Raw genomic sequence first — 23,266 nt, forward strand, 5'->3', positions numbered from 1 at the left:
CACCGTGCTTCCCACTTTTATTTTCATGCCCTTTGGAAAAAAAGTGACAAAGATGGTTTGCGTTGGACCGGCTGCATTCTTTACAATCTTGAGAAGTACCCAAGACAATTGTGACATTTCCAATTCAATGTCCTCTTTTTCCATTCTGTTTACATAATATTTATAACCGCTTGGGGTTTTATGCTGTATGATGATGGGAAAATAGGGGGTGCAACTGTTTTGATGAAGTTTATTATTTAATATCCCGAAGCATTTACAGGGAGGCCATGTGGTAATTCGCTTTTGTTTTACAGAACAAAAGAGAGCGTGCAAAACATTTGCAGTTATATTGGGGTTTGGCCACTTATTAGCCTTTTCTTGCATAATGGTGTCCCTTTCAAGTGGATTAGTTTTGGCATTTTAAACAACTGCAGAGGGTTGTTGTTGTGTATTTGGGCAGACTGCACCTTTGCAGTTATTTGCGGCTCTGCACCATCTATTTTGTTAAGACACATGCTTTTTTTTTAACTATATAAAAACAAGAAGCTGCCTTGTCATCCTCAATTTCCAGTAAATTTAGACTCCAAAACATCCTGGGGTGTATTTTTCAGTTCTGGTTTGCTCTGATTGCATGAACAAATGAAGCAACGTTTGGTTCCTGTGGCCGCAAAGTTGTCTCCCTCGCTTCTTTTCCTCGCTCGTCTCCGGTTTGTTTTGCTGCGTTTTGAACAATGCGCATTTTTGTTCACTATACAAAACTAGGTGAACAGCTCTCTCTCAGTGAAGGATATTTTCTGTTGAAAGGAGAAATTGATGACAGGTTTCCAGATCTCATAAAAATACCAACGGCGCTAGTGAAAATAAAAATTTGTGACTCTATCATCCGCTGGAAGTACTTGAGAAAACCAAATGTTTTCCATTAAAATTCCCCAGTCAACAAATTTGAGGAAAGGTAGTGAATAGACGAAAATCTCTTACATCGTTACAGTTATTTATTACTGAACAGACAGCCATACAAATCACAAAAATGCCAAATGTCAGCTCAAAAAGACTTCATTCTGGCTGCTTTTGCAGAAAGATTTAAACTATTCATGCCTAACATCACACAAGACATCATTTGAGTGAGCATCAAGGCACTGTGCATTTTCCTTTTTTAATTTTTTTACTTTTCTGAGACACTTCAAAAATAAGCAGTGGCAGTATCTCATTCGTAAGGAATTGGGTTTTGGAACTGAAGAGTCCACTGCAATTCTGCTGGTGTTAATTCAACACCATAGGTTGTTAATTTCAATAAAAAAGTGTCTATATGGCTCCACATGACCCAGTGTTAAAGTAACATTTCTTGAAGTGTTAAATGTTCAATACCCATTAGTGTGTTACACTAACAAATGTAGTGTTGACAGTGCAATAATGATACTGTTGAATGTTTCGATTAACACTCATGAGTGTTCATGCCAATACGAAATAATGTGTGTGATGATCTTAACCCTTTTGGGGACAGTGGTTACTACAGTGGACAGCTTATCATGTTATCAGGTTACAGGCTATCATTATCTGTGCATGAAAGGGTTGAATAAAACACAAGACAATTTCAATTCAAAACACTTTTCTTTGATTAAATCAATTTCGGACTGTTCATATAAACGAGCAGTAGGGCACAATGTATTTTCTTTCATCATTTTCACGTGAAAACTGCCCATCATGCCGATAATAAAATCAGGTCCGACACACCAAAAACAGTGAACAAATCCTCCTCAATTCTAAATGCATTCAGGTAATCATCAAAAGCAATAACAGTTGAGATGTGCGAGATTAAAATGAGAGTACATTTATTGACTATTGCTTTCTCCAAAATGTTTCTCCGAGGTATTTGTGTGGCATGTAACCAAAATGTGAGGCTTAAACTGTTTGTAAAAGAACTTCCTGTCAGAAGATTATTTTTCATAATTGATAGTTGATCACCTTGAGTGAATAGATTGCGTTTGGTTTTAGGGGTTGTAGACTGTTCATTATTTTCTGAAATAATCAATTCATTTAAGAATACATTTTTTCATCCATTGAATCCTGATTAGGTCAATGGAGTGGGAAAAGGTGTTGTAATTTTAAAGAATCTTTGCTAGGATCTATAAAGACTGACCCTATTCTTGGGGAGGACGGGATAAATGGTTCATCTCTGCAGGTGTAAATCATCCCATTGTGTCAAAATCACAGCATGAGCTGATTGTCTTCCTTCTTCATGTGTGTAGACCATCATCAACACTTAGGGGCTATTGTTTGTCGCTTAAAAGATTTTTCTTCCCTGCCGTGCTGAAACTCATCTAAGGAAGCATTCAGAAGATTTCTCACAACAAAAGTCATCTTTTTATGTCTGCCAAATGGCTTTTGATTGACACATCCAACTGGGATACACTCTGCCTGTCCTGCAGTGTGAACCACAGCCCATCTTGAGTCAGTTTAGTTAAGGTAGTTTTTCCCAATTCAGAGAAACCTCCGTGACCCATCAAATTTGAACCACAAAGCCACAGACTCCACTCGGAGCCAAATTGACTCTGTCTTGACGACGCGAGCGAGGCAATAACTAGGTTGGAAAGTTCAAATGATGCCTGTCAGGCCTCGATACGATTCCCTAGACTGTCGCTGCTGTTAAGTCTCTGCTGTTAAATAAGGAGCATGTCAACAAGTAGGAACCAACAAGAGTTACCTATGTCTTTTTTCTCTTCTCAAATCATGCTTTATCTATGTTGCTCTCCTCTTTCATCCATAACTGTTTAAAACAACAAAGTGTATGCAGGAAATGTGGTTAAGATTGCACGACTGTCTGTGTCTAATGTGTTGTGTTGTATTATTTTGTCATTTTATGTTTACTGTTCTTTTGATGGTGGCGCAGGCACCCGCAGAGGCTCCTCTTGTTGTCTTGTCTGGTTGAGAGGGAATAAATTTCATCGGTGCTGTGTGTTACACATACAGCGCATTTGACAATAAAGTTGTACTTGACTTGACTTTTCTTGACTTGCCATTTTGTATGTCAAAAATGCATCATACAGCATTTCATAGGGATGTGGGATGATATGCAAAAACCCACCGCTCATATCTCAAAATATACAATATATGCAAACACACCCATCTTGGCAACCACGCACACACACACCCACGCACACACACATACAACCAAAAGACAGAATAAAAACTGGAGGACAGTAAGAACTAGTCAAATGGGGTTAAAAAATAGATACATGATTAAATAAATGAGTCGATAAACTGTCTAAATAATATCTTTTTTTTAATCGACTAAAAGCAAAATAAAGAAAGAAAGAAATCAGTAAAAAGCTCAACCAAACAGCCTCGGTTAAAGACATCAAAAGTCAATTCCTGATGCCCTCTGGCTAGCTGTTCTAGAGGCAAGGGCAATATTGGCTTACTTCAGCCTCTCCGTAAGGTTTTGTTCTAGCTCTAGGAACAATTGAAACCTCTGCACAGGGTTCATATGATAAAAGCATATCAGATAGTGAAGATGCGATGGCGTAAAACCATTAACATTTTTAAAATCAGCATAAAAAAGTTAAAATTGATTCTGAATCAATTTAGTTATCTTAAAATGTGCTCCTGCCCTTCAGTCTTCATTAGCATACGAGCAGCTAAATTCTGAAGCAATATTCTAAACAACTGTATATAAAAGCACGCAAGACCACCCCCGTGTTAGACAGAGAGAGAAATGGGCGGATTCTGGCTTTTTCCTTCTAATGGTAAAAACCTCGGTTTGGTTAATGTGTGGAAAGATTTCAGCTCAAAGTAAAAAAATGACACGCATGTTCTTTGCACATTGTGAGGGTTTGAGATCATGTAGTTACTGAAATAGTTTCTCTATCTCTCGCCTTTAGGACAAAAATGAAAACCTCTGTTGTTTCCTTGTTGAGCTGAAGGAAATTCACTTCCATCCATGACTTCATATCTAAAAAAAAATACAGTTAAGAAGGGTATCAATTGGCCCTCTGTCATCAGGTGACTGTGGAAGCTGATGTCATGTCTCCTGATTATGTCCCAGAGGTGAAACATATTTAAATTAAAAAGAATTGTACTTAAAATTGACCCTTGTGGAACGCCACACTCAATGCTGTGTTCTGATGAATATCTACAAAGAAATTACTGTATCAAACGTGACACTGAGGCTGTAGGTTTTCTGTTAAACTCCATACCTGAGGTAATTTAAAATCTTTAAAAGGACGGTCTTGGTAGTTCATCCTGAATCCAGATTGATATTTCTCAAAAATATTGTTACTATTTAGGAAACACTTTAATTGGTTCAACAAAAAGCTTTTTAATTGGTTGAAAAACAACAACAAAAACTTTTACTTATGTTAGTTGGATTACTTACTATGACTTGCTATTCATCTTGTTGCCACCAAAAAGCCAATTATCTGCCTATCTGAAGACATTGCACAGCTAATGTCTCTTTGAATCACAGAGCTGCTTCTCAAGCCTCTTTCACATGGAGGCCCTGGGTTAAAAATGTGCTCTTCAGAGCCGTAATAGTAGATCCACCATTTGAATCGCTTTTTATGCCAAACCCGGCGAAAAACAATATTGTTGCAACTCTGTGCGCTTTCAACTGACATGGCATCCCGCAATCAGATAATTAGACCCAGGACAGGCGTTGAAGTGTAAAATTGTCGGGCAATTGTTCTCAAAACACAAATGGGCAAAAGAATTGAGTGTGAAACTTCACAGCCTGCATCTGGCATCGTGGAACTCCCTGGCACACTTTTGTGATGGTTGAGATATTATTTCTGAAGCCAAAATTTGTGAGGTGAACTTCATCACACCCATTTTGTATCGATGCTGTGATACAGGTATTATGAAATTGCCAGTAATAGGAAAACTACATGTAGAATATTTGTCTTTGTTTCTTTTTTTTTACTTCTTGGTCTCTGTGACATATGCTACTCTGGTATTCAACCCAAATTCTGTGTTTTTCTGCTAGATCAAATTCTTATTTGCAGCAAGAGTGGCCTCTTGGGTATTTTGTTTCACCAAAAAGTAAAAGCAGCTGCTCAGAAATTTTTGCATGTTCTTGAAATCCTGCTATTGGTATTGTACATGTCTCCCTGAGACTTATGATTTCATTTTGTGTTTCATTATCAAGCATTCTGTTTTATTTCTTTACTACGCTTTTGCGGGGGAGGCGGAGGGGGTGTTCCTCCATGTGAGACTGACTGATTTTCAGTACCATGAATATGTTCAGATAAGCATAAGTTAATAAAAAAGATATATGAGTGTTTTGAGTGTTTCAAGGGGAACCATAACACAATTTTTGGTTAATTTAACCCTTTCATGCACCCTGTAACTACATAACATGGTAAGCTGTCCACTGTAGTCACCACCGTTAAAATGACCACGTTTTACGTTATTTCATTTCTAAAGTTTTGTTCCATCTCTAGACCTTCATTTAAAATAATGAATTTTGCAGTCTTTTATTCATTCTTCCGGTTTCCCCAAACTGAGGCATTTCACTATCAGGTGAAATTGGAATAAATAAGAGTTCTGGCAAAAAAGACACTTCTTTTGAATTCACAAATTTTATTCACTTCAACACTGAATGAACATTTTCAAATGAACTATTTCATCGGAACTGTATTCAACCCTGATTCCTGTCTTACAGAAAAGCACAACGATATCTGATCCGTGTTGACGTGATAATTAGAAGGCAGGTCATCTGTCTGATGATGTACGGTCATAAGAAACGATTAATTCTCGTAATGTTTCGAACATACTGTATGTGTACATCACTGCACCAGACGTTAAACACTAAACACTTTTCATTCCTTCTTAAATACTCTTAAAAAAAAAATAGATCGGATTTGGCCAAGACAATGCAATAAACTGATTTCACTGAGTTGACACAAAACAATGAGACAAAACGCTCCTTTGCCGCTCCATACTGGCTCAAACACTTGAAAGTAGCTCTGAAAAATTAAGAGACATACACTGATAACAATTCATCCCACTTGTTGGCATCTACAGAAGGAATAGAAATGGATCTGCCACGTTTCTGTCATGGCTCAAAGAAGTAGATTGTCATCAACTGCAGCAAAGTAAAGCACAATTTCCCTTTTTTTTTTTTTTTTTTGTTTCTTTTGTGGACGTCACTGCAACAAACAAAATAACACAACATGACGCGGGATTTCTCTTTTAGCAAATCTCACTCAGTAACTGCTTCTTTTTAAAATCGTCCCTCCATTTACACTCTTCGTGCGTCTTGTTATCAAAAATAACTGCCGCTGTTGAAAAACAGGGACATTAAAAAAAATATATATATAGAAATAGCACTTAACAATCCTAACCATAATAACAACAATAATAACAATATTGATTATAATAATCATAGATAAAGATAGCAATAAATAGGGTTGGTGAGGTTTAAGTGCAGGGAGGTGTGGTTAGACAAGACCGTGGGCACCAATTAGAGGGGGCGCGGGGGGTTACGATGTAAGAGAGACTACCGCTCATAAAGTGACTGATTGCTTGGCTGCTGAATCTTCGCACGATTACCTCTGATTTTTTTTTGGCGTGGGGTTGGGTGGCGGGGGGTTTCCTTTGGATGGCCTTAGGTTTGAGCCATGGAATTGAGTGTCTCTGTGCCACATACTTCTTGGCTTGCAAAACAGTCCATGGTGTCCCCTTGTGGATTCTTTAAGCTTGGTGAGACTTGACAGCATATGGTAAAGTGAGTTACAGGGTGAGGCTAGGCGAGGGTACATCACACCGACAAAATATTTGTAAGTGCTAAATAGGACTCGTAGTGATTCTCAAGGGCTACGTGGGATGATTGGATGGTCTTTCTCAGGCAAGGAACAGCAATAGAAACACAAGTGTCCATCCTGAGGTTTGACGAGAGGTCTCCGAAGGCCCAAGTCAGTAAGAGTCGCTCCTCGACTCCCAGGGTCCAACGTGTCTGTGCCGCTCAGACTCAAAAGATGGATGCAACTGTCTTTGGCTCGAGCCGATCTTACCCTGCAAACCCATTTCTAGGAGCTCTTGAGTTATTCTTGAGTAAATTGACCACATGAGCAGCTTTAATTGAGCAATTGAGATGTTTCACATTTACCGATCGTTTCTTGTAGCCAGAGTAAAAAGCTCGTCCAAGATTGTCATTATGAAATTTCTGGCCAGTGGTTTATGATTCCTGTGCCTACTTCAGCTGTACATTTATACCATCCTCATTATCAAGACAATTATCAGTTTCATTGTCCTTTCCTTCTCTAGTCCCCTCGTTTTCTCTTTGTTGTGTCCGGTCGTCTCTACCTTTGGTAGTCGGGCTGCTCTCTGGGACTAGATGAGGAGCTCCCTGGAGCCAGGGGGCCACCTGGTCGGGGGTGACTCTTGTCCTTGCCCTCCTCCTGGGCTAAATTGTTGCCAGAGGACCCCTGGCTAGAGTTGGAGGAAGTTTGAGGCTGGTTCAGTCCTCCTGTGCTTCCACCACCATTCCCCTCAGACTGGTAGATTTCCTCCGCCCCGTCCTCACTGGATTCCGGATCCTCTGAGCCCGACAGCAATTCCTCTTCCCGATATTCGCTGACATCCACTCCTCCGCTGGCGGTCGCCCCCTCGCTAAGTTCTTTGAGGCGGCCGTGATGCTTTACGTGATAGCGCTGGTTCTGGAAAAACTTGATGATGGTGTGCTTGGGCAGGTCCAGCTGTGCCGACAAGGTGTGGATTGCCTCTTGGTCTGGGTACAGTCCAACATCCTGGATGAAGCTTTGCAAGATGCCCAATGCCTCCAGGGAGATCTAAAATGCACAGATTGGGAGAGAATATTGAGTTCAACCAGCTAGTCCGACCAGCCTTCCACTCAAATTAGAACGATATCTTTTTAGCGCACCATGGATTCCCAAATTTTGATTTGTCAGTCCAGTTTATGAGTACTTCAGCAAGTTTGCATGAACATGATACATTTTTTGGCTATACTGTAATCAAGTTTTGTTCGGACTTTTTTGTTTTAGGTATATGCGGTGGAGTGCGGGATGTGCCAAAACACCCGCCTTCAGCAAGTTGACAGAGTATGTGGCTGAAAAGGTTTTGAGGAAAGATTGGTCAAGACGATGCCTTTGTGCTAACTGTGGCTTCTTGCTGCTGTCAGCAGTGCTGACAACTTTTTAAAGGCGTGTGGGTTAGACGATGAGTACCACAGCAGTCGGGATATTGAAGGGGGTGCATATGACAAAAGATACAGGCCAGGGATTTCCTAACTGAAGGTGCCCCCCAGTTGTGTTTATGATTAAAACTGTAAAAACGGTTTGCCATTGTAATTCCACTTTCACATTGTTTTTCCCTGTCAAGTATATCTTTTTCAATATAATAATATAACAATAAATGGACTTATTCTGATCATTTCCTCGATTTTACCTTTGTCACTTTGCTTCATCAAATTCGATTGATTATTATTACGACTGGTTACTTTCAAACCTTAATATAATTCTCAAGAGATCATTGAGGGCAAGCCCTCATTTTCAATGATGTCAAGAGATAAAAACTCCACCCCACTCCACTTCACTCCACCTCTACCCTACTATAATAAATAATAATAAAATAATTTTAAAAAAGGTGAGGGAAGACTTGATTTAGACTCTACCTTTGTGCGCAGTCTTGGCTTCTTGCTGCTGCCAGAGCTACCAGTGGTGCTCTGTGCACTTCCAGGCGTGACCACAGTCTGCGCGCCGTCCTCGTTAACAGGGGCCGACAACAGGTCCTCTCTCATGGGAGACGAACGGTGTTCCTTCATCTGGGTTGGGGGTGGTCTGTGCAGCGCCTGCCGAGAAAGGCAAAAGAGCTAATTAATGGGGTGCAATGACCCCTGATCAAGACTACAACCTGGAGAAAATGTCAGAAATGAGGCCCAAGAGAAAGTTTTTTTCACAGCAGACTGTATTGTTAGCCTGTTGTTGGAGCACACAGTAGCCGGGGCTTTCAGGGTGAAGCCGGGGCGTTCACAGTCCACGGTATGTCACGCACTATTAACCTGCTTGACCAATGGACAGTCTAACTACCATGGATCCATTCTACCTTTGACCTAATGTGATGAGGGGTGACGGTTCTAGTGAAACACCAACTTTACATGTCTCTCAATTATTAAAATTTTAACTCATTCAAAGTGACAAGGTGTATTCCACTGATGATTAAATGGCATTCATTAAAAAAAAAAAAAAAAAAAAAAAGCTGAAACTGAGGGAGGAATTGGATGGATTTGCTGTTCACGTTGTGCATTCAAAATTATTCAAGTAGCAGGGGAAAAAAAAACACACACATTTGTGTCTCTGTGCATGTTAGTAATATATTTTTTGTGTTAATGCACACTGCACCCTAATCATTCTATCAGTCTCACTTTCACATAAAGTATTTAAAAAAGAAAATAAAATAAATCACGTCATCTTTAACCTACGGTGACGTGTGACTGCGTCACCGGAAGTTGTTAGCGCTCTGCAGTCTGCAGTTGCAGTTTGTGATCAGAGTTGTTGCGCTATATCTTTTATCGTTATCATTATTCTCATTCAGAGTTTGTTTTGTACAATTCACCGAGGGGACAGGCAAAGAATGGGAATCTGGAGGGCCGAGAGAAGCATTTTAAAACGGTGCGCGTGAGCTACGTTCGTTAACAGGATGCCTAAGTGCGTCACATGCCTCAGCATCAGGCTATTGCTCATCATGGCATGCGTGTGTACGTGTGTGCGTGCGTGCATATGCGCGCGTGCGCGGTAACGGGTCGATCACGGGAGGTTGGTTGATCGAAAAGTAGATCTTCGGTCAAAAAAGTTTGGGCACCCCTGCTTTAGGCAGTTTGGAAGAATTTCCTTTCAACCTGTGAGAGATGCATGTAGAGAAAATTATTGTAAGTGGAGAAAAACAAGTCTGGGTTTGCGAACGCATTTGGTGTTCCGACAGCTCCAGGATCAAGTGTTGCGAGACTTGGCTTGTTTGTCAGAAGGTGGTGGCGTGTTGTGGTCGTGTCACTTTAAGAGCAGGGCGGGGTCCTCCACCACTGGAATGTCCAGCTATAAATCTGCGGCGCATTAAAATTAAAGGAGTCACGTAAAGATAATAGTCATTCTCTCTTCAATAATGACAGGGTATTACTTCAATAATGGTGAGGGCAGGCTCCGATTTCAATTGCGGGGGGTGAGGGGTGGGGGTGGAATGGTCAGCTTACAGGAATTTGGTATGTTTATATTTTCCCTCCCTGGCCCGTGCTCGCCTTCTTTAACGGAAAGTGACATATTTAGATGTTGAGAAATTCCTTTAAAAACGCCCCCCCCCGCCCCTCCTCCATTTCTGCTGACGTCTAATGCATCATGAATGATTAGTTGAAGAAGGCCTCTGTCAATCTCAGCCAACTCAAACTGGATGATGCCAGGAACTCTGCATCCACACCTCGTCCTACTTTTCCCCCTACTTTTTACACCTCCAGTTCCTGAAATAGGAACAAAATCTATAAATCTAGAGGAATGAAATCCAGAGAGCTAGTTTCTTTTGTCAGTAAAATTTATACGTACAGTATTTATTTATGTCACAAAATATGAATGGTATTTCTTATTAAGTCCTAGGTTAAAAAAAATACTGTCATCATAATGCCTTCCAAAGATGGGCAAGATGGCAGCCTGTTTTGCTAACAATGCAGTGTGCACTGATGAACATGAAATAAGTTTGAAAAGTTTGTAGGAATGCCATGTCGGGTGAAACAATGACACTTGTTTAAATGAGGAAAAAGGAGGAAGGGGGGAAAAAAAGCGAAAGACAACAAATGATTCCTTGACGTTTTCGACGATATGTTTTGGCCCTAGGTTGATGAGAACAGTGTTTTGGAGACTTCAAGTTTGAAATCATTTCTTTAAGGTGGAAGTGTTTTAAACATGATGGTTTTACACATGAAACACTGAAAAAAAATGCTAAAAATGTTTGATGCACTCGTGTGAATATTGCATTCAATGGTTTAAACCAGTTTTCTCAAACTTTTCTTCAGAGGTGAATTTTTCCAAGGGACTCCTTTAAAATCATAATTGAAATGAGCGCAAAAGTCCTGAATCTGTATTTTTTTTTTTTGTGAGATACAGTATTGTGTAAGTGCATGACATGAGCCGAATGAGTACGCTGCAATAGACTGGCACACTCACGGTACAGAAAGCAGTGGGGGGGACACATAACGCGAACATTGGCGTACTATAAGAAAGGCTCAAAGAGCAATTTGAACCTGTTTTATACAGAAAAAAGAAAGCAAGGGAGCCATCAAACCCTTTTGACATCTGGAATGATGATTGTTTTTTTTTTCTACTTCATATTCTTCTGCATGCAACGAAAATATTTGCAACTTGAAGCTTAGTTTAACAGTGAATGTTTAAATGGACTCATTGAACCACATTTTTTCGTTTCAAAAATCCATAGCAGTTCTTCTCATAGCGTGATACTATAGTAGTGACTATAAGTTCAGGAAAGGACTACAGTATAGTCCTTTCCTAAACCTCCAATTCTGTTTTGCCACCCTGCCTTCTCTTTAAATGCACAGATGTCAAAAATCAAGTTTCCTGTAAATCGAGGCAAATTACAGCACAGAACGATAAAAGAATTATAAAACATCAAATATTCATCTTCCCCTTAATGAGCCCTTGCCCTGTCAGGTGGGGGGCCTAGGAGGTGCACGCATGTTACCACCATAGATGCCATTAACACTGAGATAAATTTGTAATGAAGAAGAGAAAAATCACTTTTCTGTTAGTTTTGTGCTTGACTGAGGACATCGTGTTATCAGTGAGTGTGTTTTTTTGTTTGCTCACTTTTGCGTGTGTGTGTGTGTGTGTGTGTGTGTGTGTGTGTGTGTGTGTGTGTGTGTGTGTGTGTGTGTGCGCGCGCATGCATTTGGATGTGTGAGGAATGGATGAGTCACAGCACTTTCCTCCGTTATTGTGAAATGAATCTTTAGACGAAAATGTGCTGCACACTTTTCCGTTATTGAGACAAGCTGGCGTTGGAGCTGAGTGCACGTGCGCTCTCCGAGGGTTATGCTTTGATTCAAAGTCTTTGTGTGTGGTATTCATTCCATTTATCTGCAATTAAACGGTTGCGTTAATTGTGGCTTGCCCCCCCCTGCCCCCCAAAAGAAAAAAAGCTAGCTCCACCCTGCTGAAGGCAAACAGGAAGTTGAAATCAGCTTGTATAAGGTCTGTTTTCAGTTTTCAAGATTGTGGAAAAATAATACTGGTCAACTTTAATTTTAATCAAAGATGGCTTTATGTGTCACTGAATGTATTTTATAAGCTGTTATAAAAATGTCTTTACTTTTTTCTAGCACATCAGATTTTTGAGATATTGAGTGAGAGAGAGAGAGAGAGAGAGAGAGAGAGAGAGAGAGAGAGAGAGAGAGAGAGAGAGAGAGAAAAAGAGTCTTTTGTTTTTTTTTTTTCTATTAAACTCAGACACATACGGGACCATGTGCCCAGGAATTGTTTCTTCTTGTTCTAGTCCTGGACTCCTGGGGTCCGAGCTGCCTCAACACACCCACGCACCACACACACACACACACACAGTCTTGCATCAGAACTCAATTTAACAAAAACAATAAAGAAATAATTTATAAGGGCAGGCTGTGCCAAATTAGCTGTGGGACGCACTTAACTGCAAACGCCATGTGAATAAAAGCTGTACAGCGAGAACGGGGGCTGTGTCACTCATGAAGAAATGTGAGGTTGCTGTGGGAGGTGGGGGGGGTGTCACTCACAAACGCACACACTCACCACAAATACCTACACACTCTCACCTGCCCACCTAATTGACACAACCCTAAAGACCCTCAGACATGAACCAAAAAGCATAGGCAATAATGTGTTTGTCTGTGTGTGTGTGTGTGTGTGTGTGTGTGTGTGTGTGTGTGTGTGTGTGTGTGTGTGTGTGTGTGTGTGTGTGTGTGTGTGTGGCTCCTCTGTACATCCATTTTTAATTTTGCATTGTGTGCTCGCTTGTCCCATTGTCCGAAGACAAAGGAGCACTTCAAACTATCAGTATGTGTGCAACATATGGGACACACGTGTGATGCGTTTTTGGTCACCAACCATGAAGACATATACGCATATGTCCTATACATACAAGTATATATTTAGATGTATTAAATATACACTGGCGCACACCTCATTTACCATTAATAGGCCATCAGCCCTTCACCACATGTGGCCGCGGGTGGGGAGAATCAATGGGCTCCAAGAGGGCAAACAGTGTTTTAAGAGTGCGAGAGGAGCCGAGGAATGTCATCACGGTGCCACCGCAGCTTCCTTCCTGTCACGCCATTAGTCTTTAATACCGAGCTCGCCATTTGCACACTGAGTCATGACATGTGGTACACGCTGAAGGGATAACGTTTTACACTAGCGGGGTGAGGGCAACCACGATCAGCCCTTTAAAGGGGAACAGCAGTGTGATATGTAACAAAGTAAAAATTCGACTGGATTGAGGTCGGTCAATATTTTGCATTTTATGCAAAATCGATGATCGACTGTAGTGTTATCATTTGTGGGATTGATCAATGACATTGTTGACCCACGAAATAAGATATAACGAACACAAAAAGCACATCTATTTGTCTTGTGAGCGGAAGCATTTGCGTTGGAAGGCGAACGTTCCGTCTCTGTGCCCCTGAACATCCAATCACAAAGTAATCGCATTTATGTTTTGACAGGTAAAAAATTGACGTAAAAAAAAAAAAAAGAACTAGCTACAGTATGCATGTTATTCAACTTTAACATCTCTTTAATTCTAAAATAGCTTTCATCACTAGGTGTGAGTGAGCTAAACTTCCAGCCACGCACATCCAACCAATCACAGATGCAACACGAAAATAACTTTGTTGTTGACAGACGCACAAAACATTTGCTAAACAAGGATACAAGATATACTGCGGTCATTCCAAATGTGATTTGAGCTATTCTTGCCACGTGATTACATAGAGAGTCTATACAAAGATGTTTATGAATCTGTGGCGGAGCCAAATGACTTTCAACATGTGCTTGCTACATCACACACACAGCACATGCACACTGTGGCCAGTGCAGGGAGGTGGACAAATAATGAAGGACAAAACAATTATTGCGGTCCGTGGGCACCGGGACTTGTACAACATAGCCAGCTTCCAATACGAGCCCAATAGGACCGGGCAACACGAACAGAATGTGGAGCTAGGAAGTTAGCGTAGCTGGTAACTAAGTGTATGCACTTGTTTATAGCTGTTGAACCAAAATAGCAACAGAATTTAGCATTTGCCAAAATATGAGCAAAAACAATTTATCTTTCTGACAACTTTTTTCTGACATTCAAAATCCGAAATCCGAGAACTGCGAGTCAGGCATACTAACCAATAGGACCCCATTCTTCCCCATACGACCAATTATTATCAATTCTCAAAAGGTCCATTCTCAGTCATTAACTTTATTTGGATTTCACAAAGCAGATAATTAAGGGTCAAACTGCCCCCATCATAAAATTTAGCCTTCAGTCAATGTTTTGAGTAACATTCAAGTAGACAGCTATTTATATTAAAATGCCCAAACAACAAAAGTCTTCACTTTACCCCTTCATCATTAATATGGTGAGTTGCTTCACGCATTTCACTCGTTTTGAATATTAATTCGTCACCAACAGTACAAAAATAAAGTCAACATTGTTCATTCATTCGCATTAAAGTGTTAGTTGTCTTCTCTTAAGAACTCTAGTGGAGGATGCAATGAATTTTGGTCTTACATAAAGGCAAAGAAAAAACAAAATACGAATAATTTAATCTTTTCAGCAAAGTCGGTGGTTAAATTCCGAATTTTACCACCTGGAGGCTGTTTGGCTTCAAAGCTTTCACTGTGATTTATTTCTTAAATAAGGTAAAGCCACTTTAATCTTCTACGTAATGAACTGCTTGCTTACCTTATTGTTTGGTTTCACTTTTTTGGGGGGTGCATTGATTTATTCATTGACTTATCTTTTGGCAGAACATACTCATTAATTATAAAACACACACACACACACACACACACACACACACACACACACACACACACACACACACAAAATTCATGCATAAAGCTCATTGTTTTGCCTTGAGTTTAATTTCACTAAAAAGCGTTTGAGGAGAAGTTATAGCCAAGGATTACAATTAAATTAGTTTAGAGGGTCTAAAAAGCTCTCTGTGTTCTTTAGACTTGCCACTAACTAGTCCTGGTGTTTGAAGTCAGAACTAAAGTGTAAACACGTACACATTCTCTCCCTGTTAAAGGCCTCTTCAAAAATCTAATGAGGCATTTCCTGTTGTGCCACCCAGCAACCACTCTTCATTCTTTCCTCTGCTGAGACAAAAACTAATGAGAAAGTAACAATAACCACATTTCCACCCAAAGCTACATTTCAAAGTAGTTGCAGGAGCTAAAAGTAGCGTTAGTGCTTACAATGTAATATCCTTTTTATGGGCCATTGTTAAGTGACCCCAGGAAACAATTTGGACACTCGTTTGCGTGGCACTTGTAAAGCAAGTAGTTGTCATCGAAATGTACTAAATGAATAAAAAGTCTTGGACACGTTTAAAGCCAGTATGTATTTTCGAAAATGTTTACCACTGTTAAAAAAAGATACTGACCATGATCGAAAATCTCAAACATGGTCTCGAGGACACGTTTGAAGCCAGTGTGTATTTTCGAACGTGTTTACCACTGTTTAAAAAAAGATACTGACCATGATCGAAAATCTCAAACATGGTCTCTTGTGTAATGTTGTAAGTAATTACACCAAAACTAAATGATGACACATTTGTTGGAAGCTTTACTACATGTGTGTCTGGAGTTATGTTTACTGCCGGGATGAAAGATAATGACGCTTAACTGTAAAGTCTTGAGATGAACAGGTCCAAATGTGTTTTCGTCAATGTGTCGAACTAAAATGATGAAACATTTGCTACCGCATCTGGTTTTGTGTGTCCTGCGATGGGATATATTGTTGGCATCAAAATAAATGCATGGGTAACAAGAAGTGAAAAGTCTCAAAGATGGACTCCAAAAGGACTTGTTGAATAATTGCACCAAGCTCAAATGCACATATTCGAAGGCAGCATTTGTTTTTGTACATGTGTTCCCTTTGGCTGTGTTTCCTGCATGTACACAAACTAATGAGCAAATATCCATCCATCCATCTTTTGATCCGCTTATCCTCACAAGGGTCGCGGGGGGGTGCTGGAGCCTATCCCAGCCGTCTTCTGGCAGTAAGCGGGGGACACCCTGAACCGGTTGCCAGCCAATCGCAGGACACACAGACGAACAACCATCCGCGCTCACACTCACAGTCACTGCCCCAAAGCCAAATGACATTTAAAAAGTTTTTGTACCTGTGTGTCCTGCGGAAGGTGAAGGACGGTGTGTAGCCTCTCGCTGTGATGGTGCCGTGACTCCTCCTCGTACGCCTGGTCCCTGTCGTTCTGCGGAAGGGCAAGGAACCTCCGGATGGTGCACAGGTTCTCCCACAGGGTACGGTTCTCTGGACTGGGGTTTTCCTTCCAGCGGAGCAGCTCACACAGCCAACCCTGTTATGACAGACACAGGTGGCCCAGATGTAAGGTTAGTTAAAAACGAAATGTCAAAGAATTAAAAAAAAAAATTTGAACCTGAGAGCAACTTTTGAGGACATATTGCTCCAAAGGCAAATGGATTTCTTTCAAATCGTCAAAGTAATAAGATGATGCATCGTCAAATGAAGCACAGAAAACTCTACTTAAAGTCGAGTAAAGTATATGTACTTCGTTCCTAGCCTAACTAGAAAGCAGCTATTCAGTGAGACAAGACAAAAGAGGTGTGCTTAAAAGTGTGCAGGGTGTGCGAGGTAGGTGTACATCCAGAAATGGAGATGGAGAAGATTTAATTATGTCTGCTAGACTGGCTCTGTTTGCGACACCAGCTGTTGTGTTCAAGCCGCCACCTCAGGCAGCGTGCAACGCTAATAGCCTGATCATCTCTTGCTGCTGCTCGCGCTGGCCTGGTGGCCAGCTGCAGCAGATGGGTGCACTGAACTGGAACCCTCCCGCCCCCACCCACCCACCAAGTCCCACCCCGACCTGGGGGACCTCACTAACCTTGCGCGCACACACGAACACAAGCATGCAAGTACTGTATAGAAAGTGCGGATCAGCCCTTCGCCGTCTTATGCCTGATAGCGGTTACACACTATTGTCCAACTGGTTGAATAGCTGAATTTCTCATGTCCAAAAAAGTGGAGTTAGGCCTTAAATCTCAGAAGAATCTTGGAAATAGGACTGTCCTCATACTATATGATCAGCGCTTGTCACTTGACCTTGTTGCAGCCAGCATTAAAGGAGTCACCAAGAGTCATATGGATGACGAATCAGAGATGTTTCTATTCAGCAAGGTTTAACGGTGTGCATTTTATTTTGGTAGTTTTGTAAACACACATTCCCATTTGGCTTGCCAAGATTCCTAACTCAGGACAGTATTAAGAAACGCTTTTTTTGCTGAGCATTTGAGATCAGCGCAGGTAGTCAGTGATACGGTTCACTGGCCTGACTACTGTGCGGGTAATGTGGGTTCAGTTCTTACTCAGCGAAAGTGTGAATGTGAGTGTGAATAGTTGTGTGTCTCTCACTTTGCTAAGTCAATAGGTAGAAACTATATGGTTGTCACTCGTGATTAAACGGCAGTGTTTTATTTGTGTGTTATGTTTATAAGTTCACCAAAATTTGTGAATTTCACTAAATACACTGCCGCCTTTTTTGGGGTGGTGGTGTTTTGTGTTCGCTCACCTGACTCTTGTTGGCAGCCACCTTGGCAAAGAGTGCCTGGGACACCTTGGCTCGCTTCATCTCTTGCTGGATTTCGTCATAAATTCCCGACGTGATGTTGACTAGCGATTCCAGCTTGATTGGTAGGTCAGGCACAGGACCTGTTGGCTTTGGCTGGAAAGAGGACATGTGATGTTTAGGCAGTCAGGTTGAAGGAAATTTTAATTGGTAATACAAACTAGCACCGCCTATTAACAATTGTATCCAATTTCAAACGTGATCCGTAGTTGTTTGTGCACACAACATAGGTCACAAGTTTGGGGGCGTGTTTTATGGATAATGTGGCAGTGTACGTTTTCAGGGCAAAAATGTTACCGCGTCTCTTGCTTCAGTTTTTCAAATCAAAACACATTTTCCTTGTCTGTGTCCAGCATCGAGATTTCTTTTGCGCACGATGTATGTTGTATCAAAATGCTGTTTGAAATGTTGTTTATATGTATGTTGCTAACTGTACTTGAGATCTAAATATGAACCAAATATGGTATCTCTTTCTTCAATTTTGAAGAAATTAGTGTTTTTCCTTTTCTATTGCACGTCGAAAGACCATCTGGATTGTTTCGTTGAGTGAGTGTTTTGCTTGTTTTTTTTCCAAGTAACTTTTATGTATAGAAACAGTATTTGGTATGTCAACAGTGAACATATCAAATTCATTGAGGTTGTTATGCCGTTGCAGTTTGCTAGCTTCCGAGTGCATCAAGCTCTCAGGTCGCTGGCATTGTTTTCAAGTCCTCTACAAAGACATGCACAGACGAGGGTAGTTTACATTCCAGATCCTGAGATAATTTGACATAGCCATAATAAATAATAGCCCACACGGCATCCGAGTTAAAAGGTCTTATCGCTGAAAATGCTCTATTACATCCTTTATGTTTGCAATAAGCTCTTACGATATCTTTGAAGTTGTTGTTCCATTATTCTTGGAATTTGTTTAAAAACCGTAGGCATTCCCATTATTTACATGATATGCAAGATTACAGAGAACTCACTGAGTTGGCTATCTTATTCTTGTTCTTCCAAATGGAGGCCCAGGTATCAGGTGTTATCTGCTCATCCAAGCTCCTCTCCCACACTTTCTAAGCACAGACACAGGACACACAGCAGGTAAAAATGGAGTGTGTGCGGCGCCATAAAATCCTGATTCAACCTATGAGCCAATGCGTCTTGTACCTGTGAGAGGCGTGGAGCGCCGGGGTTGGATGAGTTGGAGGCAGGAAGGCCCACTGTGGGGTTCATGGTGCGCTCCCGCTCCTCTTGGTAGATGCGGTCGCGCTCGCCCTCGGGCAGGTTGAGGAAGTTCTGCATGGCCTTCAGGTTGACCAGCAGCGACTGCGAGGCCGTGCGAGGGTCCTCCTCCTTCCTCAGGATCTCTGACAGCAGACCCTGAGTTGACGAGAGCGATTTTGTTACTGCGGTGTAGCTGTACAACCCAATTGCAATGAAGTTGGGACGTTGTGTTAAACATAAATAAAAACTGAATACAATGATTTGTAAATCGTGTTTAACCTACTGTATATTTAATTGAATACACGACAAAGTCAAGATGTTTAATGTTTAAACTGGGAAATTATGTTTTTAGCAAATAATCATTAACTTTGAATTTTATGGCTGCAACACGTTTCAAACAAGCTGCGACAGGTGGCAAAAAAGACTAGAATAGAAAATAGAAAAGTTAAGGAATGCTCATCAAACACCAGTTTGAACATCCCACAGGTGAATGGGCAAACTGGGAACAGGTCGGTGCCATGATTTTTGAAGATAGACTTAGTCACTCAGTCAATGTGGACTTCCTCGGAATAAAAATATCCAGTGCTTGGGGTGGCTTTAAACTTCAAACAAATAAACATTTATGTAATGACTGTAAAGCGGAGCTGGTGTAGTTTGGAGACGGGAAGACGGGAATGTGCACGTGTGACGAGCCGGAGCAAAATCCTAGCATTTTCTTCTTGTTCTTTTCATTGGCTAATGTAGTAATATCCTACCATTGCTAGTTAGAACGCACTCTCCGGTGTTTGTAGTTTACTTACTGGAGTGTATTCACTAAGCAAATCGTCACACTCATAATATAAATGCCTCACTCATTTTTTTTGTTTGTTTTTTTTGCCAGAGCCAGATTTTTGCAAGAAATGAAGAAGTTACAAAAATGCCTGTCTCAAAGAGCTAATCAGAATCTGTCACAGTCACAGTACGTCCCATCGCTAGGTTACATGAGCAAATTACCTGAGGAATTGATGCATTATTCGATAGGATAATGAATCCGATTTTTTTGTGACAGCCCTAGTCATGAATTCCCACCAATGCTCTACTATACTTAGTCTGTGACTCACGGACCTGTTCGTGGGTGGATTTGTCATACTCTTTCCTTGGCTTCCTCTGGCCCATGTTTAGTGTTGTACACATCATGTCACCAAACAGCACAGTCACTACGTGTCACCCTTTAAATATGCTGACTGAGTTATTGCAAGTTTGAATTTTTATTTAGAGGACACATCTTTGTTGAACAGGTCCACGTGGTCAAATTATTCTTGTTATATAATCAGTTCTTGGGGTAGTATTTTTTCCCCAGGCATTTTTCATGAGTTAGTTTTCTTTTTTATTTCTTAAATAATTGTGTTGAGTTGCAGTTTAAAATTAATGCCTGCTTTTCATTGGTTGATTTACATAAAATTCGTCTTATATTTTTTTGTTTGTGTTCTTGGATGGAATTGTTTGTACTTTGAAAGTACAATTCACACCTTTTCTTTCGTAAGTCAAATGATTATATATCATTGCATTGATCAAATGGGGTGTGCTATAAAGTGTTTGGCGTCGCCTTGAATGCATCAGGTGCTTGTTGTCGTGCACCTGCGGTGAAAAAAAAAGAGGTCTAATGAGCTGGCAAGCTACCCCGCCATGCTTCTGGTATTACTACTGAAAATACCTCCAACGTGGGTAGTTGCCAATGAGGCCAACCCCGCGTAAAGAATTTCGCTTTTATGACTGGATTGGGTCTTGATGAAGGACAGCTTTTATTCCTTCTCACACATTGTGCTCTTTGGTCTGATCAGAATCAACGAGAAGGTTGCACTTCCTGTTTCCTTACCTGCGTGCGATTGAAGGCCACCCGGGCGAAAACAGCCTGGGAGACACTGGCTCTTTTCAGCTCATCACGGACCTGCTGGTAGATTTCAGAGGAAACCTCAGAGGCCGAGGGGTTGTTTCCCGGATGGTCACCGCCGACTTTGGAGGAACCCCGCGGGATGGGCGGATGGTTGAGGAATTGCTGGTTGATGGCTTGTGGGTGCTGGTGGGCCAGCAGCCGGCTGACGGCTATCTGTTGGTTGATGAGGTGGGCCATGGCGAGCTGCTGGCGCACCAGCTGTGGGGAGAGTTGAGGCGAGAGCAGCCCACCTGGGCCCAGCAGGGGCTGGAGTCCGCCGGGCGGGTGGGGTGGTGGCGGTGCGGGCACCTGGCCAGTGTGGAGAGGGGGGCTGTGGTGGAGGGGGCCATGGGGCGAGGGCTGTTGCTGGGGGAGGGGAGGCTGCTGGGATGGCTGCGACGGTGCCTGCGGATCTCCGGATCCCGCCTTCAGCAGAGGGCCACCGCCGCCCAAGTGACTGAGCTGCGCCAGGCCCGCCAAGTGAGGAGGTGGTCTTTGGCCCAGCATGCAGAAGTCAGCCATGTTGTCTCGCTCGACTACAGAGCAGACCAAATTGTCAGTTGTTTACCCAAACATTTCCTTTGTTGTCAAAAAAGAAGACTGATTACTTTTGATGTCCGCAAGATCTCGCCCAGACCACATCTTCTCCAAATAATCCACTGCTCAAAGCAAAAAAAACAAGAAGGAAAATAAGGGTTAATCATGGATGCATGATATATAAACGCTAAAGTAAACCAATCTACAGGAATACCTACCGTTCAGAAGTAAACTTAAAATATCATTGAAAATATCCAATATTGGTCTCTCTCTATTTCTATCGGCATTATTTTTGCCTTTTATATATACAGGTATATATATATATATATATATATATATAGAGAGAGAGAGAGAGAGAGAGAGAGAGAGAGACAGAGAGAGAGAGAGAGAGAGAGAGAGAGGAGATGTGTGTGTGTTGTGTGCATATATATATATAAAACACACACACACACACACACACACACACACACACACACACACACCAGGAGTCAGATTTTACTTCACAAATAATAAGAGCCAGGTATCACTGAAAACTACTTTCATTCATATATGCTTAAGGCTTTGCTAAGTGTTCAGAACATGAATTGTCTATTTGTGAACACATATCAATGGAGCCATGATTGTAAAATGAACATTTGTACTGTGATATTTGAGGGTATCGCTATATAATTCTGTATTGACACAGGACTGTGATATACACACGTGAATGTATTCTTCTTTTTACACTTAAATGTCAGCTATAAAAAATGTCACTTAAAACAAATTATAGAGGTCAAGAAGTTTAAAAAGCCTGGAAGGGATTAATTCTATTTACATAAGGTCTTGCAGGAAAAGCATTAAATTGACCAAAATTTGAAGGTCAAACTGATTATTTTCCAGTTGTGAGGTTCCACTGAATTTATTGCCATGCAGGGAAAGCCCCATTGCGGCTATCGAGCATACCTTTGATTTTCTTGTACTTCTTGTACCAGCGACCAAACTCTTGGCATTTCGCAGTGGAGACGTTGGCATAGTAGGAGCTGTTCACGATAGACGAGATCATACTCTGAAAGGCAGAAAAGAAACAAACTAAGATAATTAATAGCCGGCATGATACCAAATGTTTAGTCACGCCACAAAAAAAAAATAAATAAAAATCCATGGGACACACACAATTGAAACAGACAGTAATCATGACTGCAAGTCACCCGTAGAATCTTGAGTTCGTAGCGAGCAGTGACAAAATGTCCAACACACACACACACACACACACACACACACACACACACACACACACACACACACACACACACACACATAAACTTGCTCCGCTTGCTCCCCACACCCCCACCCAGACAAACCAATTAGACACCTGCATCACTAATCTAAAGGGAAACTAAACGCAGACATGTTTAAAGCAAGACTACATCGTACATGCCAGCACTAGTAAAAACACAATACTGTGATTAATTTTGCATTCATGGAACTAAATGGGATATTTCACTCAATGATAAGGCAGCGACGTGTTCGGCAAAATACTTTTCAGCCGCAGATTGGAAGTGACGTTGAAGCACAAGGAGACTCTTCTACGCTGACGTCACGCGTGCAAAGGCGTCCACGTTCGAGGGCGCGCTGCCAAGGGCGCACAGTGACAACAGCGGAAAAATAGTTGCTAAATAAATCCCTTTTATGTTCACAAGCCACAACAACGGGGGACACCTGTGCAGTTTACGGTTACTAGAGTCACTCGAGAAAAGAAATTATTCCTTCCGCTACGTCAGTGA

General features: G+C 41.3%; 1 protein-coding gene across 3 annotated transcripts in view; it reads right to left on the reverse strand.

Annotated features, from left to right (window-relative positions):
- Positions 1-5,533: 5,533 nt before the first annotated feature.
- satb2 (SATB homeobox 2) overlaps positions 5,534-23,266 on the reverse strand; it is a 54,256-nt gene continuing 36,523 nt past the window's right edge. For 2 of the 3 annotated variants that reach the window (XM_019867723.1, XM_019867725.1), the window contains 9 exons: positions 22,446-22,548; positions 21,575-21,625; positions 20,910-21,502; positions 18,998-19,210; positions 18,817-18,903; positions 17,792-17,944; positions 16,367-16,561; positions 8,606-8,803; positions 5,534-7,763 (listed from right to left, as the gene is read on the reverse strand). In XM_019867723.1, the coding sequence (XP_019723282.1) occupies positions 7,275-7,763; positions 8,606-8,803; positions 16,367-16,561; positions 17,792-17,944; positions 18,817-18,903; positions 18,998-19,210; positions 20,910-21,502; positions 21,575-21,625; positions 22,446-22,548 (2,082 nt within the window). In that variant the 3' untranslated portion in view covers positions 5,534-7,274. The remainder of the gene's footprint in view (positions 7,764-8,605; positions 8,804-16,366; positions 16,562-17,791; positions 17,945-18,816; positions 18,904-18,997; positions 19,211-20,909; positions 21,503-21,574; positions 21,626-22,445; positions 22,549-23,266) is intronic. The other variant, XM_019867724.1, reaches the window with a different exon arrangement.

The sequence above is a fragment of the Hippocampus comes genome, unplaced genomic scaffold, assembly GCF_001891065.2.
Source record: "Hippocampus comes isolate QL1 unplaced genomic scaffold, H_comes_QL1_v1.1 scaffold27, whole genome shotgun sequence".
In the NCBI taxonomy this organism is placed as follows: domain Eukaryota; kingdom Metazoa; phylum Chordata; class Actinopteri; order Syngnathiformes; family Syngnathidae; genus Hippocampus; species Hippocampus comes.